At 34.5% G+C, this 24,655-nt stretch overlaps 1 protein-coding gene across 13 annotated transcripts in view; it reads right to left on the bottom strand.

Annotated features, from left to right (window-relative positions):
* The window catches only part of MCTP1 (multiple C2 and transmembrane domain containing 1), a 594,209-nt gene that overhangs the window by 205,397 nt on the left and 364,157 nt on the right, over positions 1-24,655 (bottom strand). For 6 of the 13 annotated variants that reach the window (XM_050794290.1, XM_050794295.1, XM_050794296.1 and 3 more), the window contains 4 exons: positions 21,624-21,662; positions 13,932-13,991; positions 8,183-8,260; positions 2,764-2,934 (listed from right to left, as the gene is read on the bottom strand). In XM_050794290.1, the coding sequence (XP_050650247.1) occupies positions 2,764-2,934; positions 8,183-8,260; positions 13,932-13,991; positions 21,624-21,662 (348 nt within the window). The remainder of the gene's footprint in view (positions 1-2,763; positions 2,935-8,182; positions 8,261-13,931; positions 13,992-21,623; positions 21,663-24,655) is intronic. The other 7 variants (XM_050794293.1, XM_050794301.1, XM_050794304.1 and 4 more) reach the window with 3 other exon arrangements.

Raw genomic sequence — 24,655 nt, 5'->3', positions numbered from 1 at the left:
GCATGATGGCACTTGCCTGTAGTCCCAGCTACTGGGGAGGCTGAGGCAGGAGAATTGCTTGAACCTGGGAGGCGGAGGTTGCAGTGAGCCAAGATTGTGCCACTGCACTCCAGCCTGGCGACACAGCGAGACTCTGTCTCAAAAAAAAAAAAAAAAGCTTCAGGACTCTTCCCCTAAAACCATATGCGAAAAATGTTTGCGAAATAATAAATGAATATACATGAGTATATATGTATGCATACATATATGTGGATATACTCTTTGTGTTGCATATACAAGAAAGGTATCTGAAATGTAATTCTGTAACTTCAAGTATTCAGATAAGTCATCTTGTACAGTAGAATCAATGAACAAAGTAACCTATATTGATAGGAACGGAATTTTAAAATTCCATTCACCACTGGGTTAAACAACATTCATATTTGTTTCCTTGTTCTTTCTTTTTAGCAGGAAGGCATGAAGTGGCCTTTTCTCTTTTCAATGTATGGCAGACAGATCTTCAGATGTAAAGTTTGAAAGCAATGAAGTATGTTATATGCAAAGGTAATGCAAATGAATCACAATTTTTAAAGTTCATAATCTGAAATTAATCAGCAATAGATCAAGGAAAGAAAGAGCAAAGAGAGACACATGTCCATTGCTGGGTTTCATATTTCATACCTAAAGAGCAGAACTATAAAAATAAGTAATGTTTGAAGCCTAGTAGAACATGGAAATGGTGCTAACTAAGAAAGGACAAGACAGAAGTGGTCATAGGTACCTATTTTTGGAATCAGTAGCTACTTTAATATATGTTATTAAGCCCCATGGCAGAAAAAAAATGGCACTGAATGAAGGCTATGATAATTTAAATGTCTTATAATCAGGCTCAGATGAACTCCTATGGTATTTTGGGGTGTGGTCTGTCTTTACTTATCTGGCCTTAAACAGACTAAATTTCCATTTTTCTCTTTTAGGATTGCCTTCCCTATATGATTTCCTTCAGGTCAGATATAATGCCTTCCCTTTCCATGTGGGCACTCCAGCCAGCCTGCTAGCAGTACTCACTGCCTGCTAATGATGGGCTCTGTGATATTTCTAAACTACCTTAAGTACTAGTGAAAACTTCCTGGGCTGGAAGGGACCTAAGCAGGCTGTTTATCAAAAATCTATAGAAATTATGACACTAAGGTGAATAAATGCCCATCGGAATGGAATGTGATCTTTAATACAAGATGGATATGATCAGTTGTCCTAAGCTGTCTATGAATAACAGCTGTAAAAACTGACCAATAAAGAGGACATAGTTCATTAAAACAGAGATAAGATGATATGGTTTGGTTCTGTGTATCAACCAAAATCTCATGTTGTATTGCAATCCCCACATGTTGGAGGAGGGGCCTAGTGGGAGATGACTGAATCATGGGGCTGGATTCTCCCTTGCTGTTCTCACGATAGTGAATGCGTTCTCACAACATCTGGTTGTTTAAAGGTGTGTGGCGCTTCCCTTTTCACTCTCTCTCGCTCTGCCATAGAAAGACATGCTTGATTCCACTTTGCCTTCTGCCATGATTGTAAGTTTCCTGAGGCCTCCCAGCCATGCTTCCTGTACAGCTTGCAGAACTGTGAGTCAGTTAAACCTCTTTTCTTCATAAGTAACCCAGTCTCAGGTAGTTCTTTATAGAAGTGTGAGAATGAACTAATACATAAGATATGTGCCAAAAATATAGCTATGAGTACTAGACCCTTATTCATTATTACTTATATCACTAATATTATTGTTTAATATATTATTACTGCTAATATAATTGATACTATATGATATCTTTCTTACTACTGTCGTTACTCTTCCTCTTCTGCTATTTTCATTTGCTGAGTCATTATGGACAAGGAAGTATTCTAAGCCCTTTAAATGCATAACTAACGTAGATTCATTTAATCTCAGTAACTCTGTTAGGTAGGCATTATTTTAACTCTCATTTTTACAGATGGGAAAACTAAGATATGGAGAGACAAAGCAATTTGTTCTAATAAATTTTAAAATTTGCTATTTGCATTGGTACAATTCAGGTTGGATAAAGTGTCTAAGAGTAATGTATGAAGATTTTTATGGCATGTAAAATAATGCTATTTGTAATACTGATATTAGCACTAGTTGTAATAATGTTAAAAGCTACACTCTTGGGAGGCTGAGGCAGGTGGATCACGAGGTCAGGAGATTGAGACCATCCTGGGCAACATAGTGAAATGCTGTCTCTACTAAGAATACAAAAATTAGCTGGGCGTGGTGGTGCACACCTGCAGTCCCAGCTACTCGGGAGGCTGAGACAGAAGAATTGCTTGAACCCAGTAGGCGGAAGTTGCAGTGAGCCAAGATCGTGCCACTGCACTCCACGCTCCAGCCTGGTGACAGAGTGAGACTCCATCAAAAAAAAGAAAAAAAAAGCCACACTCTGAGTACTTTATGTGCCAGGCATGAACTATGTGTTTTCTGGGTGGCTGTTACTGTTTTAATCCTCAGAGCTATGCCAGGAGATAGTTCCAACTATTATTCCTATGTTGTAGATGAAGAAATTGGGACACAGACAAGTAGTTTACGTGAGGTCACCTAGTACCTGAATGAAAAAATGCTATACAATTATTGGTCTTGTTTGCTGACATGTTGTTTAAAAAAGTTTGTTAAGCATTTAAAAAATTATCTAGTGGTTTCATCTCCTAAACCAGGGCTATTAACCAATCAACGCCTTCCAAATATTGACAGGAATACAACAGAGATATGGTTACCTTGCTCTTGTACTTCTGATGCCCAAGCCGGAACTTCACGTAGGGATCGCTCAACCCATTGGAATCCATGGCCTTGAGGTCTCTCCCTTCAATCAAGGTGATGCTGACTATTCCTCTCCAAAGATGTGATTTTCTGTGTAGGTCTGATAGGCGTAAACTTTGGGTCTGAAACTTTTGGCAAATGAAATTGAGTTAGGTTATTGTGTTTTAAACCCAAATACCTCATTTTGGCATTACCTTTTCTCCTGTTATGATTCTTCAAAAAATAAAGGATAGACAATTATAATTTTTAAAATTAAAATAATTATGAATTATTGTTTGTTAATTATAAAATTAATAAATTATGAAACTATCATCTCATGATAAATTTGTTATGTAAAAGAGTTGAGTGTTCAAAATACAGCCTAGCTTTTCAATTCTTAAGATTATATGATGTAGATACTTCAAGAATATCAGAGAATATTTGCATGTGTGCCAAATAGGCTTATACCAAAATATATATACAATAAATGTTAGAAATATCAAAGGCCTCATTCATACTGTGGTATTTAATTTTTAAACTATTTGTGGTTTTTGAAGATCTCTTTGTTTATGTTATAAACATATTTTAGGGGTGGTTTTTAATTGGAAGATTAGTTGCAAGTGCTATTCAGATAGTTTAAAAACTTCTTTCTTGCCACATTTGGAGATTATTGAGCTTCAGATTACTAAAGGACAATTTAAGTTACCACAAAATAGAAAACAAAATCAATACGCCCATCTAAGATGTCTTGCTTATACCTAAAACTTTCATCACAAATATTTAAAATGTTTAAAGTTACACTGTGATTTATATTGGCAAGTATGTTTCTGGATTTATTTTACATTTTAGTATCTGAACGTTTTCTTTAATTACTTTTAATATTCTTTTGTTTGTTTGTTTGTTTAGAAACAGAGTCTTGCTCTGTCACTCAGGCTGGAGTGCAGGGGTGTGGACATAGCTGACTATAACCTCAAACTCTTGGGCTCAAGTGATCCTCCTATATCAGCCTCCCAAGTAGCAGCCTCAGGCATGCACCACTGCACCCAGCTAATTTTTAGTTTTTATTTTCATTTCATTTGTTTGGTTTTGTTTTTAGAGAAAGGGTCTTGCTTGCTTGACCAGGCTGGAGTGCAGTGGCGTGATCATAGCTCACTGCAGCTTTGAACTCCTAGCTTCAAGTGATCCTCCTGCCTCAGACTCCCAAAGTGCTGGGATTATAGGCATGAGCCACCACACCTGGCTTAGACTTTTATTAAAATTGGCAAGTCTACTAAAAATGGCCATATAATCTCTTTAAACTAAAAAGGACATAAAACAAGCCATAGAAAGTAACTAAATGTGAAAACATCTTCAATCTGGATTCAACATCAAGCAGTACTATAAAAATGGTTTCTTTCATATTATCAAACATATTTTTTCTACTTATAGTCATTTCATGAAGAAATTCGACGTTCCTCTCAACCTCAAAGTACACTTCTAAATTATGGATTAGCATTACTTTCTACCTAATCCTGTCTACATTAATGTTACAAAGTTACAGTCTATTTTGTATAACTCTCCCTCCCACTTTGACTTCCTACCTTTTTCCATACCAGAGCAACGCCATCGGTATTTTTATCGTCATCATTTCACAGTGCTTCTATTAGGAAAATGAAAACTACATTCTCCAAAAGATAATACTTCTAATACTTGAACATTTCAATGAAAATCTTTGAAAATCCCATTGCATATTTTCCTGCCTTGTTGAACACAGCACATTTTGAACCTTGCCTGGTGGCTCTGCCCTATGAATATCAATGCAGACCTTTGTCTACACACTCTTCATCCCTGTGAGCTTCAAAAGCAGCATTCAAATGTGATCTGAAGTGTAAAGGAGAATTCATGGAGCACCTACAAGTTCTGCAGAACTCCATGCCCCCTTCAGCTGGAGCCCCACTGCTCCCGTCTGTTCCATATATTGAATTTCCACATTGGATTTTGATGAACAGAGGATTTCTCAGATGAAAGTAATTGTTTAGAATTTGTTGCACCCAGTTATGGCTAAGGTCTTTGTTTTAGTTCTAAGATTTCATGCAACTTATTATTATATAATCCAGTCACAGATTTTGGTGTATGACTGCTTGGTTTGACCACTTCTGCTGCCTCTAACAGCAGACTCTAGGGAATCGGGTTTTAAACTTTGGACTGGAAACTTTTTTAAGGAATATGAATAGCAAAGGAGGAACCAAAGAAAACAAATGTTGTAGCAAGCAAGAAGAAGTAATTATTTTAGAAAAGATCAAGGAGTTAATAGCTGCCAACTAATACAGAGCTTTAGAATTTAAAAATGTACTTGTCTATATCACAACGTTTGGTTCCCACAAAAACCCCATGAGGTCAGAAGGCAAGGCTTCTTAGCCCCATTTTACTGATGGAACTCAGAGTGGTTGTGCTCATAAATGGTAGATGTGTGACTAGAACCCCAATATTTCTCATCTTTATTCCTGAGCTTCCCCAATACAAGTGTTTAGGGTGGAGATTCTCTCATAGGTTAAAATGTAATCATGATTTAAACAAAATGTTTTCAAAGGATACTCTCCAGTTAAGTGGTGAGCACATGGCTAATTTATGAAACTGCCTTTTACTTTTCTATTATATGACCACCTGTGTTTATATTTATAATATTTCAGCTTGTTGAAGAATATACTTAATGCCATTTTTCTATGTGCTCTGTAGAAGCAGTCAAATAGTAGTTGGGTACAAGTTAGGTTACACAGCGTCTTCAATTAGCAAGGCGAAGTAAGTTTCTTTAATAGTGCCATGTCTAAAATAGTGCTTTTCTTGCTTGATCCTCCTTTCGTTTTGTTTTCTGGTTTTTATTTTTTTATTTTTTATTATCTTTTTTTTTTTTTTTTTTTTTTTTTTGAGACAAAGTCTTGCTCTATCACCCAGGCTGGGGTGCAGTGGCGTGATCTCCACTCACTGCAAGCTCCGCTTCCCGGGTTCACACCATTCTCCTGCCTCAGCCTCCCGTGTAGCTGGGACTACAGGCGCCCGCCACCACACCCAGCTAATTTTTTTTAAATGTATTTTTAGTAGAGACAGGGTTTCACCGTGTTAGCCAGGATGGTCTCGATCTCTTGACCTCGTGATCCGCTCGTCTCGGCCTCCCACAGTGCTGGGATTATAGGCATGAGCCACCGCGCCCGGCCTATCATTTTTTTTTAACATGAGAACATGAACTTGACTTACAGAGTGAGGGGGAGAAAAGCCATTTTCACTCTGTAAGTCAAGTTCATATTCTCATGTAAAGCTCACAGGAGGACAAAAGATTCCATTTTCCATGGGGTCCTTTATGCTTTCACAGAAATAAAATGAACATAATAGAGACTTTACCTACTGCTATTAGTTGCTGTGAAATGCTGTTCTATAACCCAGAAGAACATTTCCAAAACAACTTGGGGAGCTAAGTGGGAGGAAGAAAGAGAACATTTCTTCATAAAAACAGGGCTAATGGGTATGGTAATTATGGGGACCTGTGCATAAGGCTAAGAAGAAGAAATAAAAAAGTTTCAAAGATATTCTAATCAGATATTTTTTCAGTGATGTTTTCTTCTTCAATAATTTTTGTTCACAATGGTACTTCTCTACAAAGAAACTCCATAATTCAACTGTAGATTTTATTGAGCAACTGCATAGTCATGAAACTGCTAAATATTTAGTCTATGCGTGAAGAAGTGAGACTTGAAATAAAATTACAGGTAAAGGTAAAAGATATAAACATAGGCTATCAAAAGCAGAAGAGAGAAGCATGGAACATAAATGTTCACTCACATATTCCTAGCAATTTCTGGCTATATAACTTGGGCATGTTTATCTCTCTCTCTGGGACTCAATTTTCTTATCTTTGATTTGTCAAGACTGTACTCCAGGGCCCCAAGTGTACTACAACCCTTTTCTGTGTGTATCTACGGGTGGAGGGAGGTTGTGTGTTCAGGGGCCTACAGAGAAAGAAGTACACTCCATCAACAATGAAGATTTAGCTTGCTCAAGATAGTCATTTATTACTCTTACTTATTTGTAAAATCAAAGTTCTGGGGAGCTCATTGAAGGCGTGAGGATGGGCAGAATACCACAGCAAAAAGAAACTTTGCAAACTATGGAATTCTGATGCTCTCCAAGGTATCTTCAGAGTCACTTGCTGCTCTGTTTAAAAAGTTTCCTTCCTCTGTACAGTAAATCTCTCAAATATGTGGTCCACAGACCAGTGGCATTGATGTCACCTGGGAACTTTTTAGAAACTAGAATCCTCTGACCCCATCCAGACTAACAGCATCAGAAACTCTGGGAGTGGAGCCAGGCATTCTGGTTTAACCAGCCCGCCAGGTGATTCTGATACACACTCAAGTGTGAGAATCCTTGCTTTGAAAGTTATGTGGAGCATGCACACTGGCTTCTCTATGTTCTAATAACTATTAATACAATTGTAAAAATTAACATTAATATTATTTATACTATTTAAAGTCCTTTTTTAGTTCTGATTAGGAAACATATTGGTCTAGATATCTAGGGTATTTAAAAAGAGAAGCAGGACCCTACTGAACAATTATGAAAAGCTGTGCTTCTTTTCTTCCTTTGTTATTTTTCTCATAAATATATCTAAATAACACATATTTATTGAAGTGTTGATAGTCCACCAAAATCACTTATTGAGCACCTAAAGGGCAAAGAGTATTAAACAAATCCAAAATAACATTCAATAAAATTTGCATATTGCAGTTGGTACTTAGTTTTCTAAGGTAATGCTCTCAACTAGGTCCTTGTTGAATTAGAAGTCTTGTTGAGGGGGACAAGAAAAAAGGCAAGAAGACTAAAAAGAAAAAAACCAACCTAGTTCTTCAAAGCAAAGAACAAAAACAAAGTCCTTAAAAGGAAAGAATAATCCTTGAACTTGTAAGGTAGTTGTTCTCAAATTCTAGCAGTCAATTTGCTGGAATTGCATGATTCTCTGAGATGTGACTCAGTTCTTATGGAGTAGAGCCATGTCTGTATTTCAGCACATGCCCAATGTGATTCTCACCCATCCAAAGTTTAGGATCCACTTTCATAAGAATATTCATCCAAGTTCATAATTAATAAAGAATATCAAGACACCAGTTAACAATACAGATTTCAAAGCATGAAGCAATTAGTCCATAACAGGTATCTTTAGTAAGATTTTAGAACAAATGAGCTGGCAATTTAAAGAAAGTGTTAGTTATATTATTCCTTGAAAAAAAATTAAGATTACAATTCCTTTTCCTATGTACAAAATAGGTTAGTATAGGGAATGGGTTTTCAGTACAGTAAGTTGGCTCTCAGAAATCACAGCTCATGCAAGCTCAGAAAAAAATAAATGAACTGAATGGTTGAACTTACTTGTGCATTTTTGCAATAAGGACTCTGAAGCTCTGCTTTGCAGAAGCCCAGGACAGGAAGAGCTGGCCTGCCGCACGTCTGGATGGAAATGAATGATCAGAGCTGTACGGGGAAGGTTTGTACCATTCTCAACCCCTCATTTTGATCAGCAGTTTGAATTACTCTTCAGAAAACATTATTTGAGAAAATTTGTATTTGCTTCTTAAGTCACTGTCAGAAAATATCTTATAGCACAATGAAGATAAATGTCAATGCAACTCTAAATTTCCAGCCACTATTTTCTTTAGTAGAATGATGCTGCAGTGGTCAAGGAAATGAAGCCCAGAGATTATATAGTAATAGAGCCTAATTAAGTGATTTCAGGTTTTTGTTAATAGGTGTATCAGAGAAAATAACTATAGCAAGAGAAATCATGAAAAGAATAATTGTTTCCAAGTCTGCTGCTTCAAAAGGTCGGAATAGTGATTTGCTTTCAGAAAAATAAATGTGATATGAATAGGCAATAAATAAGATCATATTAACCCTGCATCCCACATGTAAATCTTTTGTAATGATTAAAGAAGTATCTCTAAACTAATAGGGAAATTTTGTCCCACATGACACCTCCCTTTCCTGCCTTTGCTATGAAAAAGTAACTCAAAGATCCCTTCACTACCAAGACCAAGAGTAGCAAAAGATGGATTAAGACAGATACAGCTGAACAGGAACTCCTGGGGGGAAGTTATCATGGTGGGACTGAAAGTTCATATTACAGGTCTTCTGGAGCAGTTAAAGAAAGTTTCTTAACAATAGTATGATGAGTTTAGAGTCGTCAGTCTTAATAACATCAACAGAGAAGACTGGATTAGGGCAGTCGGAAAGGTGGATTAAATCACACAGAAAGAAAGGAACATTTATTGTGCAGCTATTACATGCTGCTGTTTTCACACTCCAGTGTTTTTCATGACAGGAATCTTATTTTAAGGTAAATAAACTGAGGTATAGAGAAGATAAGTACCCCACTCAAAGCCAAATGACTAGAGATTGGCAAGGCTGAGATTTGAATCTAGAGTTGCTGAGACCTAATCCATGATTTCCACCTCCACCCACCTATATTTCCCTTTTTTTGACAGAGACTAAGAAATTCATGGTACAACAAAAGAAATTAATTGGTACAGAAGTTTTCAAAATACTTTGCCTGTCACTTAGGTGAAATGTATCCTTGGTTATAGATTATCAAGAAAGGCTAATCAAGGGATTAGAGGAAGTAAGAGTAGGTGGGTGGTAATAACCCCAGCATATGTTATTCACTTTATAATAAACTATAGTTTAATGTCTGCTAGTAAGGTGGTGAAGTCATAGAATCTCGCATCTAAATTGGGAGCATTTCTATATTCCAGTTCTAGTTAAAAAGTTTAGTAATTCCATTCCTTGAAAAGATGGATCACTAACAATGAGATATTTTATTTTTCTAAATCTTGATTTAAAAATAGATCAAAATAAAAAAAAAATCTGTTTAGACTTAATATGAGACTAAGGGAACACAGTTAAACCAATCCCCTTCCCTGATAGGTACAAATAATCCTTGGCTTTTGTTATCCTGGATTTTATTACCTTTGTACAACCTAATCCTTCCAAATGAGACCCAGACACTGAAATCGGGAGTGAAAGACATTGCTTATGTGTTTACAATAAGCCATGTGTGGAATCAGCTTTTTCTTCTATTTTCAGCACAGGGTGCATGTGCTTTTATTTAATCAAATGATCCCCGAGACACTACAAAGAAGAGATAATGACAGCCTAGAATGACTGTTTTGTGCTGCAAAGACGAGTGTGGAGCAATTAGCTCAATCCCAGGCACAGGCCTGTTCTATCTTTTCCTTTTCCTGCTGAGTTTATTCGAGTGAATTGCACCTGGATGATGAAGTCCAACAAGTGCATTTGTTCTGCCATCCATCCATCCTCTCAAGGTAGGATTGCTTTTACAGAAAACCCTCTCGGTGCTTTGTCCAGCCCAGTCTGAAGTGTCTCATCTTATAATAAAGCTTTGATCCTTTTTTTCTTAGAAGATGATTTACTGGCACCATAATCCTTAGCGAAATTCTGCTGGTTTTTAATCCTTAAACTTTCTTTTATATTTCCATTGCTTCTTGATACAATTTATGGTGCCAGGAAGTTCTTTACGTTTACTTAAGATGTTTTAACTATCCTCTCTAACTTTAATCGTGGCCAAAGAAAAGTTTTAAAGCTTTTACTACATTTGTTTGAAAATACATACAAATAGAAAATCATCATATATATTGTAATCTTTTTGGCTTGCTGAAATAATCTACAAATTTCTAGCAATAATATGGGAAAGGAATAATAGTCTTGGGCTTGCCTTATAGAGACCTGTGGTTTTTTTTTTGTTTGTTTGTTTTTGTTTTTGTTTTTGAGACTGTTAATTAAAAGTTACACATATTTTTGAGTATAAATAACATCATAATTAAAAATGGAGATAATTCCTGAAATCATCTTGGGTGGATGTTATCTATGGTCGAGTTGTTCAGCATGTAAGTGCTTCAGTACAGGATTCCATTCTTGTTTTAAAAAGTCAATAACTCTTCTCCTTAGCCTTCAATCTTCCTTCAGACACACTTTTGCTTGACCTGACCAGAAGGCGGTACTCTGACATAACTTCTAAATTGCTTTGTATTTTTCTAGGTACTCTTCTTTGCCCATTGTGACCCTTTTCTTGATTTTTATATGAAGTATCTTGGCATGTTCCAGCCTTTTCCACTTAAAAAATATTTAAATTTATCTTTGATTCACTGCAATGTTCTTGTAAGGTGGTTTGTTCAATTAATTCTTTTACCAGAGTCTGTAAGTCCACTCAATGGAGGTAACTAAAAAGAAACATAAGCATGCTAAATATTTGAAAACACTGCACTAAGTTACCACCTTTAAGTGGGAAGTTAGTCTTTAATACAATTTTTACTTAACTTGATTCTCATAATTTTTATTGTTTTCATGAGAAACATGGTAATTGTCATATCCACCGCTTAATATTTTTTATCCTAAGATAGTGTTTTGATGAATAACAAATATTATGCTTTCGGACAATTAGACTATCCCTGTGCACAGTCTTTTCTTTCCATTATTTTGCTCTCAGGAAAATTAAGATATAGCAAGTAGCACTGATGTTCCAGCTGAGCAAGTTTTTACTAGGATGTAGTTTCACTCAGTGTAAATCAGTTGCTATCTCTTGGACACATGTATTGATCTGTATAAATCCTGATAGGAATTTATTTTAAATCACATCCTGCTTAACCCACAAAGCACATGTATACTCTTCATGCAAGATTTTATCTGAGCTATTTAGATAGTTTGCATATCTGAAAATGTCCCTGGATAACCTCCTTTCATATATATCTCCTCTAAAAGTTCATCAGAATAACAATATTGCTTGGGTAAAGAGCAATGGGGTCAATTAGTTACCAGAGTGACCTTTGAATGTGACTATGGAAGACAATACTCAAACAAAGTAGGCTTGGTCACTGATTTTCTGATTTTGTAAATGGCATATCAGACACATCAGTCTCATGGCTCTTAAACATATCCATCCATTGGTGGCTAACACAGCTGCTGAAGAAAAGGGTCAAATAATGCAAGAAGAATTTGAAAGAGTGTCAATCAAAAATAACAGGTTAAGGAACAGCTTTATTTATACGAAGTATCTTTATTCATCATAAACTCAAAGAGGGACTCTACTGCTCTTCAAAGTTCTTCAAAACATTTATTTGTATGGCATTCAGAGAGAGAGAAATATTGTTTCTGAGCATGCCATCTGGGTACCTCAAGGCAATGACATCAGTTTGATGGGCCTCACTTTCCTCATTGGTAAAACAGATGACCCCTAAAGGTTCTGCCTGTATGACTCAAGTCATTTGTCAACTGTTCATTGTCATAGGCCCAGAGAAGACATTACCACCAGGCCTTGGATACAAGGAAGCTTGCTTATTTTTAAAGTTGCACATTTGTTATTCTAGGATCAAAGAGTTCAAGAGATTGAGAAAGGTTATTAAAGAATATTTGAGGATGAAAACAACCAAATGGAAAGTACTGATAAGTGGAAAACTTGGAAGTAGCAAAGAAGATCTTGAGAGCGCCACTTGAAAGGGAAACACTTGAAAAACTATTAATTATGAAGCTGGTCCTGGTGACAAATCTTCATTCACAATGACCAGTGTGCACATTTGCTGCACATAGAACAAGTTCAACCCAGAGCACCCTCAAAGTCTACTCTGAAGAAGTGTGCCATTTCCCTTTTTTTTTCCAAAACAGAGGTTTGCTCTTGTTGCCCGGGCTGGCATGCAATGGCACAATCTTAGCTCACTACAACCTCCTCCTCCTGGGTTCAAGCAATTCTCCTGCCTCAGCCTCCCGAGTAGCTGGGATTACATGCATGCGCCACCATGCCTGGCTAATTTTTTGTATTTAGTAGAGACGGGGTTTTGCCCTGTTGGTCAGGCTGGTCTCAAACTCCTGACCTCAGGTGATCCACCCGCCTCAGCCTCCCAAAGTGCTGGGATTACAGGCATGAGCCACCGGGCCCGGCCAGTGAAATAGTTTTTGGATAAAGCCGTCATTTAAAGTCATGGAACAATTTAAAAGCACTAATTCTGTGTGTTCCGGGACAATGCATGAACATATAAGAGGAATTATTATTTCAGCAAAGTACAGAGTAACTTCAGTGAAGGCAGCCATACAGTGTAAATGAAGAGGGTGTAATTACTAAAATAAACTCACAACAATAAAAAGCTACAAAAAAAAAAAAAGTGTGTGTGCATTCAAGCTGGTAAGGATGAATAAATGTAGCTTATACTTGCTCACTGGTCAACACATGACTTAATCTGGTACCTGCCAGTCTACTTAAGAGATACTATAGCAAATACTAAAGTTCTAAAGAAAAAAAGGTAGTTTTCAATCATGAACAGTTTGAGAGCCAAGAAAGGAAAATGGCCAGGCCCTAAGAGTGTAGCATTTTCGTTGCAATATCTATTGTTACATTAAGCATATACCAAGTGTGAATTTTCAAAGAAAGAGGAACATTCTCAAAGGAAAGCAGTAAGTGCATTAGTAATAAATTGTGCTGTGCATAATGCAGAATTAGAACAGAGAAAGAAATGGATGGTCATTATGAGGCTATTATACTTTAAACATCAAAGAGTAAGTTAAATTGAAATGACATTTAAAACAAGTTATCTGTGAATCATCATTTTGTCTTTATTTAAATCAAAAGAGTTGCTGTTTTCTAAATTATAGGATTTATTTTCAAAGAAAGAGCACTAATTAGTATATATCTAGGACAGAATTCTAGTATAGATCACTGTAACAGAAGTAAATATTTTTCTCGAACAGAAATGGAGCAGAAAATTCTAGTCTCATTTTACATGAGAGGAAAGAAAGAGCCCTCATGGACCTTCTAGATGGCACCATTATATTCCCAGAGAGTCCCTGAGACTCTAGCTTCTCAGAATTTGGAATAAACTTGGTTTCATAAAGTGACTTCAAAGAAATATGTTCAATTTATGAAGTTCTTAATTTTTACAAGTGTAGAAATAAAAGTGTTAGTTACCTAGATGACTTAGAAGATAATAAAGAAGGCAAATGAATACATCTATCTGGAAACCTATCTTAAAAAGTGAAACTCTTAATTGCCATTTAACTTTCAAAATTGCTATCCAAAACCAAAAATCAAGAATATTAACAAAAAGGATTTAGACATTACCCTCCAAAAGAGAGACTTCACAGAGAAATAAGATCCAACCACTTCATTTTCTGAAAGTTCCTAAAAACAAACAAATATTTAGCTACATTTTGAGACATTTTTGAGAATACTTAATTAGTATTGTAAATCCAAACAAATAAAATCAAAGCAAATAAAAAAACCAAAAATTGTATATCCTAAAGATACTTGGCATATTTAGAAACTGTAAGTTTCTTCCCTTGAATAAGTTAAAATTTTTGTGGTAGTAAAGTTTAGAGAGGATTATTTGTGTAATTTTTTAAGAGTCTACTTACCTTTTTATTCTTAATTATTCATTAATATATTATAGAGTCTGATGGTTTATTATAGAAAGTTGACTGTTTAAGCATATTTTAAGATTTTAAAGTAAAGCAGGTATTTATTCCTTTTAACAAAACAATTGTGTTAACCATAGAACTTCAGAGCATTTTTAAAGAATGACTGCAGAAATCTTATTTATAAACATTCACCTAGTCAAATTTGGTTTAAATTTTTACAAAAAAAAATCCAAATTTTATAATACAATTAACAAATATAATAAGTGACTTAGTTAACTGAAGTTCCCTGACCATAATTTTAAAAAGAAATGAATACCGAGAGAGTTGGCTATTGGACTAAAAGCAATGCAGTGGATTCAAGTAGAATAGTTTATTACTTAATCCTCAGACTTTTATAAAGGAAACCAATTCAACTTTGGGAAATAAAAAAAATAGCTATCCATTTTTAAATAGAATATCTAAATTACATGCTTCCCATAAACATTAAAACTTTGCATTCTGTCTCTAGGTGTCAGTTATGATAAAGTTTCAGTAAACTGATGACAGTTACGGGAAAGTATCAATAGTTGATACTGTGATAAAGAGGAAGCACTTTTGCAACTTCCTTGATTGTTCTATGATTTTGTGTTAGCAATTAAGATTTTGGAGGTGAGGTGGGATTTATGATGATCAAGATTTAGGACTTAGGCTTCTCTTTTAAAATTTGAGAAACAAAAATATTAGCTACATTTAGATCCACGGAAGTTGCCAGGCTGTGCTTTTCGTACCATGCTTAATTACTTTTGTCATTCACCAGCTAAAATTTATATTTCATTTTACAATCCATGTTCTCATGCAAATTTAGGCCTTTATTTCAGAGGAGCAATTTAATTTTCTTGTGGACCCCTTTGCCATTTACAGCAGACCAGCCAAAGCCTTCCTTTCACTAGAGTCTAATGATAATAACAATAACAACAACTACAACAACAATACGAAGACACCTGGCATTACAAAATGAGTCCTAAACAGAAGTGGTGATTGTATTACAGAGAACAAGAAAAAGAGCACAAACTATTCATGAATTCCAGAGAAAACTTATCTTAAAGCATAATTGTAGATATTTAGTTACGCTTCAGTCTTCACCAAAACGAGACTAAGTGAGGCAAAGTGACATTTTAAAATTGCTAAAAGTATAAAGTACCAGCAAAGGGAAACAGAACAAAAAACAGAAATATCAATTGATAATGGGAAATTATTGAAGTTATTCTGAAAGATGAATTGTTAAACTGTTTCTACTAAGATTTCTAATTTATAAAAGTAGTAAGATGCATTGGGAATATCTTATTTATTTCTGGTTTTGCCTCTAAAAATCTAACATACACTAAGAAAATTTCTCCTCAAAGATAAAAAATCTAATTATGAATCTAAATATTAAACAAATTTTAGACTAAAAAATCTAGAAAATAAATTTTTTTCCACAGGGAAATAAAACTAAAGGATGGTTTATTTTTTTCTAATAAATGAATATAATGTGATTTTTTTCAGCCTTCATAAATCACAGAAATCTTTAAAGTCTTTTTTTATCAGATGGAATAAGGATTAGTCAAGAAGTTTTTATAAAGAGTGATACTTTAAAATTAGTCTTAACGTGTACAGAGCTTTAAACATAACACATACTATTATAATTTGGCAATTCTTCAAAACTCAAAACCTTCACAATTGATTTGAAATTGTGAAGCCTGATATTCAAATGTAAGAGTCAAGTCAGCTAGCATTCCTGATTACAAAAGCATGCTTTCATAGGAACTCAATTTCCTTTTATCAGTACTATTTTGGCCACTTAAGAGATTAAAAAATAAATAAATACACAAACAAATCATTTATATAAACTTTCCTGGTCAGATTGCAATCACTGTTCATCAAAGCCATGGCTCTTGGATGCTTCCATCCTAACAATAAGGATGCCTCACGGTATTGACTAAGCTTATCAATTGTTATGTTAACTAGGGCTTTGGAGCCAGGATCCTGACAAAATTATAAATCGTTTCACTGTATACATTTAGGGTCCCTTAAGACCAACAAATCTCTCCCAGTTTCACTCAATTTAATAACTGTCCATCTGTCTATCCATCCATCTGTTCATTCATCCTTCCGTCTATCTATCTTGTTAAATTAAAAGGCCATGTAATCTGCACAGCAGCCCTTAGTTCTGTTATCCTGGAACCCAGTTATATTAGTTCTCCCCTTTTAATCGGTCCAGGAAGGATCTTAAGAAACTGGCCGACTCACTTGGTAACACATGCCACCAATGTGAAGGCCAATAAACATCCTAGACCTGAAACACAAGCACTGTGGAATTCATCCTTTCACTGAGATTACATTTTGTCCTTTCACTTTGTACCAACTCATCCAGATGTGCTCTAGAAGAATCCACAACATTATGCCAACAAGAGCAGTCAAATAAATGTAATGCCATTGTCACAGCAAATCCCTGTAGCTATGAATTACAATATATAAAAAATTTATTTTATGCCTTTGGGGAAATATTGTCAAAATAGCAAGGAAAAACCATCTCAACACAAAATTTAATTATAGCTCCATGTATTTTGTGGGGCTAATGAAATATCTACTGACATTATACTATCTTTGTTTTAAGTAAACTTACTACAAATTTAAGGACTTGGTTACCAGGTGGGGACAAAAGGTATTCTCTGATAATAGAAATACTCACTGCTATTTACATTTGTTCATTGCTGCATTTTGGAATCTCAGAAGTCTTGCTTATGAGGTTGATTTTATAGCATTTCCAAATAATACAGATTTTGGAGTACAAACAATGGCAAAGTAAAAATCTTTTAAAATAATTTTATGTTTACTTCAAAAACACTGAGCATATAATTTTTTTTCAAAGACATATGCATAGTGACTAGAAATATGGCACCCAAGAAAAGCCATTTTGGTCACTCATAGCTGAGAAAGTCTATGACCAAGAGTTTTCATTTTTGCCGCTTTAAAAAAATTACCTATTTATTATCAGGACATAAAGTTTTTGTGGAAAGAACTTGATAGTTGCTAAATAATGACTTTTTTTCGTCATGTCTAGCTGACTGTGTGAGATGCTTAAAGATGTGTTAATCTGTTTCTCCACCGTTAGTTAAATTAAAGCACTTAGAGTTTTCGCTGATACATTTTTAATGTGTCATCCAAGGTGTCAGGTTTAACTACTACGCCCTGCAGACTTATGGAGTTGAAAGTGTTCTCTAGTTTAAATAAACGATCTCCTTGCCAAAAGTCTTATTAAAAATTGCTTCATTCAACCAATGAATAAAGTGTTTTATAGTTCATTAAAATTATGCTAAGTGGTTATAATAAAATCTTTATAAAAAGATGTATTATTAAAAAAAGATATAAGCTGTCAAGTAACAGAAGATATGATAATCAGACACTATCACAGTAGTCTGTATTATATTATTCAAAGGATGAACTTCTCTGAAAGAAAAACAATTCTAAACTGTTATTGTCAAGAATATGAATTGCAATGTGTATGTTTTTATATCATCACAATAATATTTCTCATATAATTGAGGTAATTTATTGAAAGCACATAAGTTTATTATTATCTCACCTTTACCCATTGGTAAATTCATTATTCTAGGTTAAAACACACACACACACACACACACACACACACACACACACACAATGTAATGTAAAATCATAATTGCTTATTGTTTGATAGAGCCAATTATTTCATTACATTTTTCCATTTTTGGCTTCGCCCCACAAAATGTATTCGCAAAATACATATAAATCATCTCTTCTGAGTTCATGAAACTTTCTTCATGAATAATTTAACCTTAGAATAAATTATCAGTAAGAAGTTTCTTCTAAAGAATAAAATATTGCAATAATCCAAAGCGCTACCATTTCTCTGCTAAAACACATTTTTGTAACATAAGAGTAACTCTTTCACCTGGATAATTCTTCTGTTGCCCAAGTTTAAGGAGACATCAGTCCCTTTCTTCTTAAAATAACATAATTCTATAACAGCTGAGTGTGGGGCAGAATTCAAAATGTGCATAATAGAAAGTGTGCTTGTGGAAAACCAGAATGAGTCTTTTAAAGGATGGTTCTGTCCCTAGAAGAGGAAATATTATGGAATTTATATCTATATACTTGTTTATATGCCATTCAAATACAATGCATACTTCATACATTCTTATTTTTCAGAGGTAAGTTTAGATGCATTTTTTCCTATGTATTGCTAAGTGGTAATACAATTACCCACCCTCCCCCCCCAAAAAATAATAAGTTAGTCCTGAACAGCAGTTAGGATCTCCCTGTCCTCAAGCTGGAGATTCTTCTTTTGATTTCAATAGTTAAATGCAACCCCACATTATGTGAGTGCCACAAGTAATAAGATTTCCATTGAAAGAGCCTATTATTAGCAGAAGTATGGTTACAAAAATAGGCAAAGAAATTTCATTACAGAAAACCAAGATGATGAAAATGACGAGTAGCTGCTTAAGGAATGGGAAATTCCATGAGCTGATTCACATTGTATAGTGGGGAGACAGGCGTATTTAAAAGAACAACAACTGTGTCAATTTAGCCTTTCTTCCTCTGTAGTTACATCACTTCTGAAAGAAACCAAGCAAAGGAAGAAAAACTCCATACTGGAGAGAATCTCTAACAACACTGGCTATCTTTAAGCCTTTGCTACAAAATTTACAATTCTTAGATTATCTATTCACCACTGACACTCAAAGACAGGCTGCATGCCAAAGCCCTTCCATGAAGATGCGGGAGACCTTATTCTGTAAATCAAGATTCCGAGGAAGAAAATGATCTGTGTTTTTATGAAAAATTTACCTTTGAATTTGAACATAGTTATATCATATATGAAATACCCATATTTAAATGTAATGCAAATAAAATTACACCCTATTTCCAAAAATAAAAAATGAAAAATCTGTACTCAGACGAGAATTTACAAGAAGATTGAAATATTTAGAAAATGATGCATTTTCATAAAACAGTAACACAGTTAAACCTATAAAACTACACGGTATAGTCCCTTACCCCTTAGTTTCCCAGGAAGCACAATTTACTGGACGAAAGATTCAGGGAGCAGTTTCAACATAGCAGAGTGTGTGAAGGAAGGTGGACTAGCTAGTAATTGAAATGTCAAACTTTCCCCCCATTTTGAATTTAACGTTGTGCTCTTGTAACACTAATATGGATGAATATGGCAAATGTTTTAGGGCACAGTAAAAAATCTGAATGAATTAGCAGGTGTTCAGTATGTTCTCACAGAAAAAAAAAATCAAATGAGTTAACCAATTTTACTTCACTTAGTATTCAATATCCCCATTAAATTTTTCAAAGTTGAAAATCCCTTAGGCTAAAACCCAAAAGCTTATGTTAACACTGTACTAAATATAATCTGCCAAGTACTCAAACGAGTGCTGTTAGACATAGGAATTCTGTATCTTCAGTTGGGAGCTTGAAAAATGTATCCATTTGAATACATAAATGGATTGCTAATAATAAATATAAACTCTAAGAATTTTAGATATAAAAACAGTAGAGGATAGATGTTTATTATTCATTTTAAATTTTCTATATATGGAACAAAAGTATGTGATATACTTTTACTTAATTTATGTTTAAAATTATATTTACATTTAAATGTACATTTAATATAATTTTTAAAGAAGAATTTTTTTTTTTTTTTTTTTTTTTTTTTTTTTTTTTTTTTGAGACAGAGTCTCACTCTGTTGCCCAGACTGGAGTGAAATGGCATGATCTCTGCTCACTGCAACCTCTGCCTCCGGGGTTTAAGCCATCTCCTGCCTCAGCCTCCCTAGAAGCTGGGGTTACAGGCGTATGCCACCACGCCTGGCTAATTTTTGTATTTTTAGTAGAGACAGGGTTTCACCATGTTGGCCAGGCTGGTCTTGAACTCCTGACCTCAAGTAATCCACCCACCTCGGCCTCCCAAAGTGCTGGGATTACAGGCCTGAGCCACTGTGCCTGGCAGAATCTTAATTTCTGTTCTTCCTTTTATACAATAAAATGGATTATCCCCATTAATTAATACTAAATATTATATAATATCTTGCTCTAGCATGTTAAATATATCTGAAAGAATATTGTTACATATTGATGGGTTGTCATGTTTTTTACACAAATATATCCAATTATATAAATTTAAAAATATATACACTTTTAATATAACAATAACTTTATAATTACAAAGGAAAAAGAGTAATACAAACATGAACAGTGCAAATATTTCTTCAAAACATCTTGAAACTTTGATTAGTGAAAATCACAGTGAACATTAAGTTAGAAATATTCAGCAACCTTCCTTAATAAGCGTTTTTCATTTTATTAAAATAATAAAGTTTTATTTTTATTTTTATTCCCATTTTAATGGGAGTCCTGACTTTTTTGTGAGCCAAATTATTCTTTGGTCATTAATGCCATAGGAATTAGGGAGAAAATGTATAGTAAGAGACACTTGTTCAAATAGATTAAGTCATTACCATAAATATAAAAACATTTTGATATATATATATTAATTCACAGTAATAAAAATGACAAAATTAAAGAAAAGCTTAGGTAAAAGCATGATTCAATCAGAATGGAAGGAAAAAGATTGTCATGTTCCAGGGTCTAAAAAAGTTAGTCACTATTAAAAAGGAATACTGACTCTAAGTAGAAATTTGAGGAGACAAGATTTTTACAAGTAAAATCCTTTTTATTTATTTCAAAGTATATTCATATAAAAGTTGTTTCATCTTGATATCTGTGTCCAAGAGTGGCAGCACCACTGAACAAATTAAACGCTTAGTTTATATTTTGCATATCTTACAAGTTGCAAAAGAGCTGGGGCCTAGTAAGTTACAGGAACCATAAACTCCTCTCACTTTATTTCTTAAAGTGAGAAGAGACAATGGGGAAAAATGGTTCTTATTGTATACTCTAAAGATGTAATGATACAGGAATTTCTGAGTTTAGAAAGCTTTATACTCAATTTTCTGTGACCCCCAAAAATAAAATAAATTGTGCAAATCTTTCTTCTATCTGGAGTTGTCCCTCCCCTAGCCTCATCATTTTATTCCTGGCGCAAAGCAATTTTCTAGACCCTGTTGCATATATAGTTGAGACTAGATGCTGAGAATGATGTTGAGAAGTGACCAGAAAATAGTGAAAGAATGATTTGAAGCTATTGATCAGTGTGATTTCTACTTAAAAAACATCACATGGTTTGCTTAAATTTATGGGGAAAAGTAACAATCGGATAGTATGAAATCTGGTAGCATACTTTGAAGAGATGAGAGAGATCTGGGAAAGCAGATGATAATTCTTCTCAACAAGAAAAGCTGAAAGATCACAAGCTAAGAATTACCTTACTTGATCTTTTCCAACTCTTCCTCATTAGCATTGTCTGTAAATAAAATAAAGCATTTTCATTATCTTTTCACTCAAGTACAGAAGAGGGCAGCCAGTTGTTTTTTAGCGGAAACATTAGCCCTTGAAACAGCAAACAGTTCCTGCAGCAATTGTACAACACAAAACTTGTTTTCCACGCACACACGACTAGAGAAACAACTTTAACATTCCAGCAGTCTTTCTGGTGAGAGTTCATTTGATTTATTCCTTTGTTAAAAAAAAAAAAAAAAAAAAAATGGGACCAGTACTGGGATGCCTTTACTGACTGAAAAAACACATTGTGTCTCATAATTTCCAATGGCTCCTTTTGGTGGTGGAGGTTGAGGGTGTACATGACTTGATCAGGTATATAATATTTTTTCTCTTCAAACACATTCAAAATCTTTTGCTTTGGTGGCATTGTAGAATTGTCTCTGCTTCCAGTTCATCTTTAACTACATCAGAGTCTACAGATGCTTTCAATTGAAAACAAATGCTGCATACTGTAATGGCTACTAGTGCATTTTCCTGCTAAATGTTTAGTGAGGCCTGCCGCGGTGGCTCACGCCTGTAATCCCAGCTCTATGGGAGGCCAAGGTGGGCGGATCACGAGGTCAGGAGATCCAGACCACCCTGGCTAAGACAGTGAAACCCCTTCTCTACTTTAAATACAAAAAAATTAGCCGGGTGTGGTGGCGGGCGCCTGTAGTCCCAGCTACTCGGGAGGCTGAGGCAGGAGAATGGCGTGAACCCGGGAGGTGGAGCTTGCAGTGAGCTGAGATCGCGCCACTGCACTCCAGCCTGGGTGACACAGCAAGACTCCGTCTCAAAAAAAAAAAAAAAAGAAAAAAGAAATGTTTAGTGAAAGCATATCCTTTAAACTAGTTTGTGTCATACTAATAAATATGTATGGCCAAAAGTTTTAATTAAGGTTCTAGAGCTTTGTAATGCATCCCCAAGATCACTAATCTCTTGAATAAACTAAATCATAAAAGCTCAATGATTTTTTTTGTTTCCTCTCTTCACTTTAAAAAATTTCTCAATGAACACTGAAGTATTAACCTTCCTGATTAATCTCTTTCCCCTCTCTTTGCTTTACTATTATCTTTAAGGCAGATGAAGTGGAGAATAGGAAATATTCAGGGCAAGGAATATAGCTTAAAGTGCTTGTGCCATATTTGTATATCAGAGAAATGCACTTTAAGAACTGTATCTCTTTCAGGAGGATTCACCATAAAAAAGAACCATGTCAGAAACTACTCATGCATTAGAATAACACAAAAATGGAAAGATTTTAATATAAAATGAGGGCAACCTTTAACCTAAACCACAAGAATGAATGTGTACATTCTAGGGTAAAAACTAAGACTAGCATAACATTTTCAAAGATAATTATAAGTTCCTCTTTTCTATAGGGAGTGGTCGTATAGGGCATATTTTCTCTACATACAGTCTTTATTAAATGTTGACCAAAACATAAAATAATAATAGATTTCCTAAGGTTACTATGATTCCTCATCACTCCTCCTTTTTTTTTTTTTAGTCAGGAAACTGCAAAGCACTGTTATCAAATACTATTATAGAAATAATCTATGTTTTCAAAGTACTAAATGTCCAGTTCATTTTGAAGCAACAAATCCCAGCATTGGGTTATAGAGGTGGCCATCTAGGGGGACATGTAATAAATCTTTATTTTTGATGTTAAATGATATATTATCATCAGTATCATCATCATCATCATCATCACCACCACCACCACTTCCTCCATCATCACCAAAAGGCAACTAGAAACCAAATACTTAAGTGGTATGTTATATTTACAAAAACTGCCCCATAAGAGTTGGATAATAAATGTTCAACTTTCTCACCAAGCAGAGTTTCAATGGACAAAGAATGGTATCTCCTAGAGACAATATTTTGAGTCAAATCAATCAATAACAATTAAGATATATAAAAAGTACAATCTACTAATTCACGGTCATTTATCATCATTATCTAGCATCTGAGAATTTTATCATATAAAATTCTATTATATAAGAAATGTTATGCTATGTAAAAGGGCCATAGAACATTAGAAAGAGTGAAATCTCATGGTAACCCTAGTCAATATTACAAGGATTCCACAAAGTCACATCCCCTGACTCACAAGCACCACATAAAATTAACCTTCTACAGTAAAACAAAATATAGGGCCAGTATTTGTCCTGTCTCTCAAAATAGCTTTATAAGCAGGCTGCAAGGTTTTCTTTTTCAGATTGAGAAACTGATACAATAAAAAGTCAGTGATTACCCTAAGTATAAATAGGAAAGATTTAGCAGTTATGAGAACCCATTCATTATTTTCCTAATTCAGTATCTAAAGTTCTATTACTATACCCAGTGACTCTCAAAATGACCCTAGATTTTATAACATTTCTGCCTCTTGAGCCAAATCTACTAGCAAAGCAATGGGTTTAAGTATCTCACTTCTAAGTCCCTTTTTCTTTTAGGTAGTTGGGTTAAGGTCAATTCAATAAAACTAAAACAGTACAAAAGTTAAAAAGAAAATTAATTTAATAGATAAACTATTAATAATGTTTTCTCGCTATCTGTGAGACATGTTAGAGAAGGAAGATTGGGGATTGTTAAAAATAGAAGATGAAGCAAATTATAGAAAAATAAGATTTATTTTTTGCTCTATGATCTTAACTTCAGCTGAGAAACATATGAATTAATTTTTGAAAGGATTATTACCTGATATTATTATAGTACAATTCAAATTCTTCATTAGCAGCTCAACTTCCTTGAAGCCAGTAAAAGGAATGAAGTAGCATAAAAATATGGCTTGTGATAGAGCTGCAGAAGGAATTGTTTTTAAAAGACTCCACAATCTCAATCCGTTTTTTAATTTTTATCTTTTGTTGAAGTGACTTTTTAGGCAATTATATAACTACTGTACATATAAAAAATCACAGAATAATTAGATACAATAGTAACATACATCTTATAAAGCATACATATATTCAACTT

The sequence above is a fragment of the Macaca thibetana genome, chromosome 6 (genome assembly GCF_024542745.1).
Source record: "Macaca thibetana thibetana isolate TM-01 chromosome 6, ASM2454274v1, whole genome shotgun sequence".
Lineage (NCBI taxonomy): Eukaryota > Metazoa > Chordata > Mammalia > Primates > Cercopithecidae > Macaca > Macaca thibetana.
This window is presented reverse-complemented; position numbering and strand designations above follow the sequence as displayed.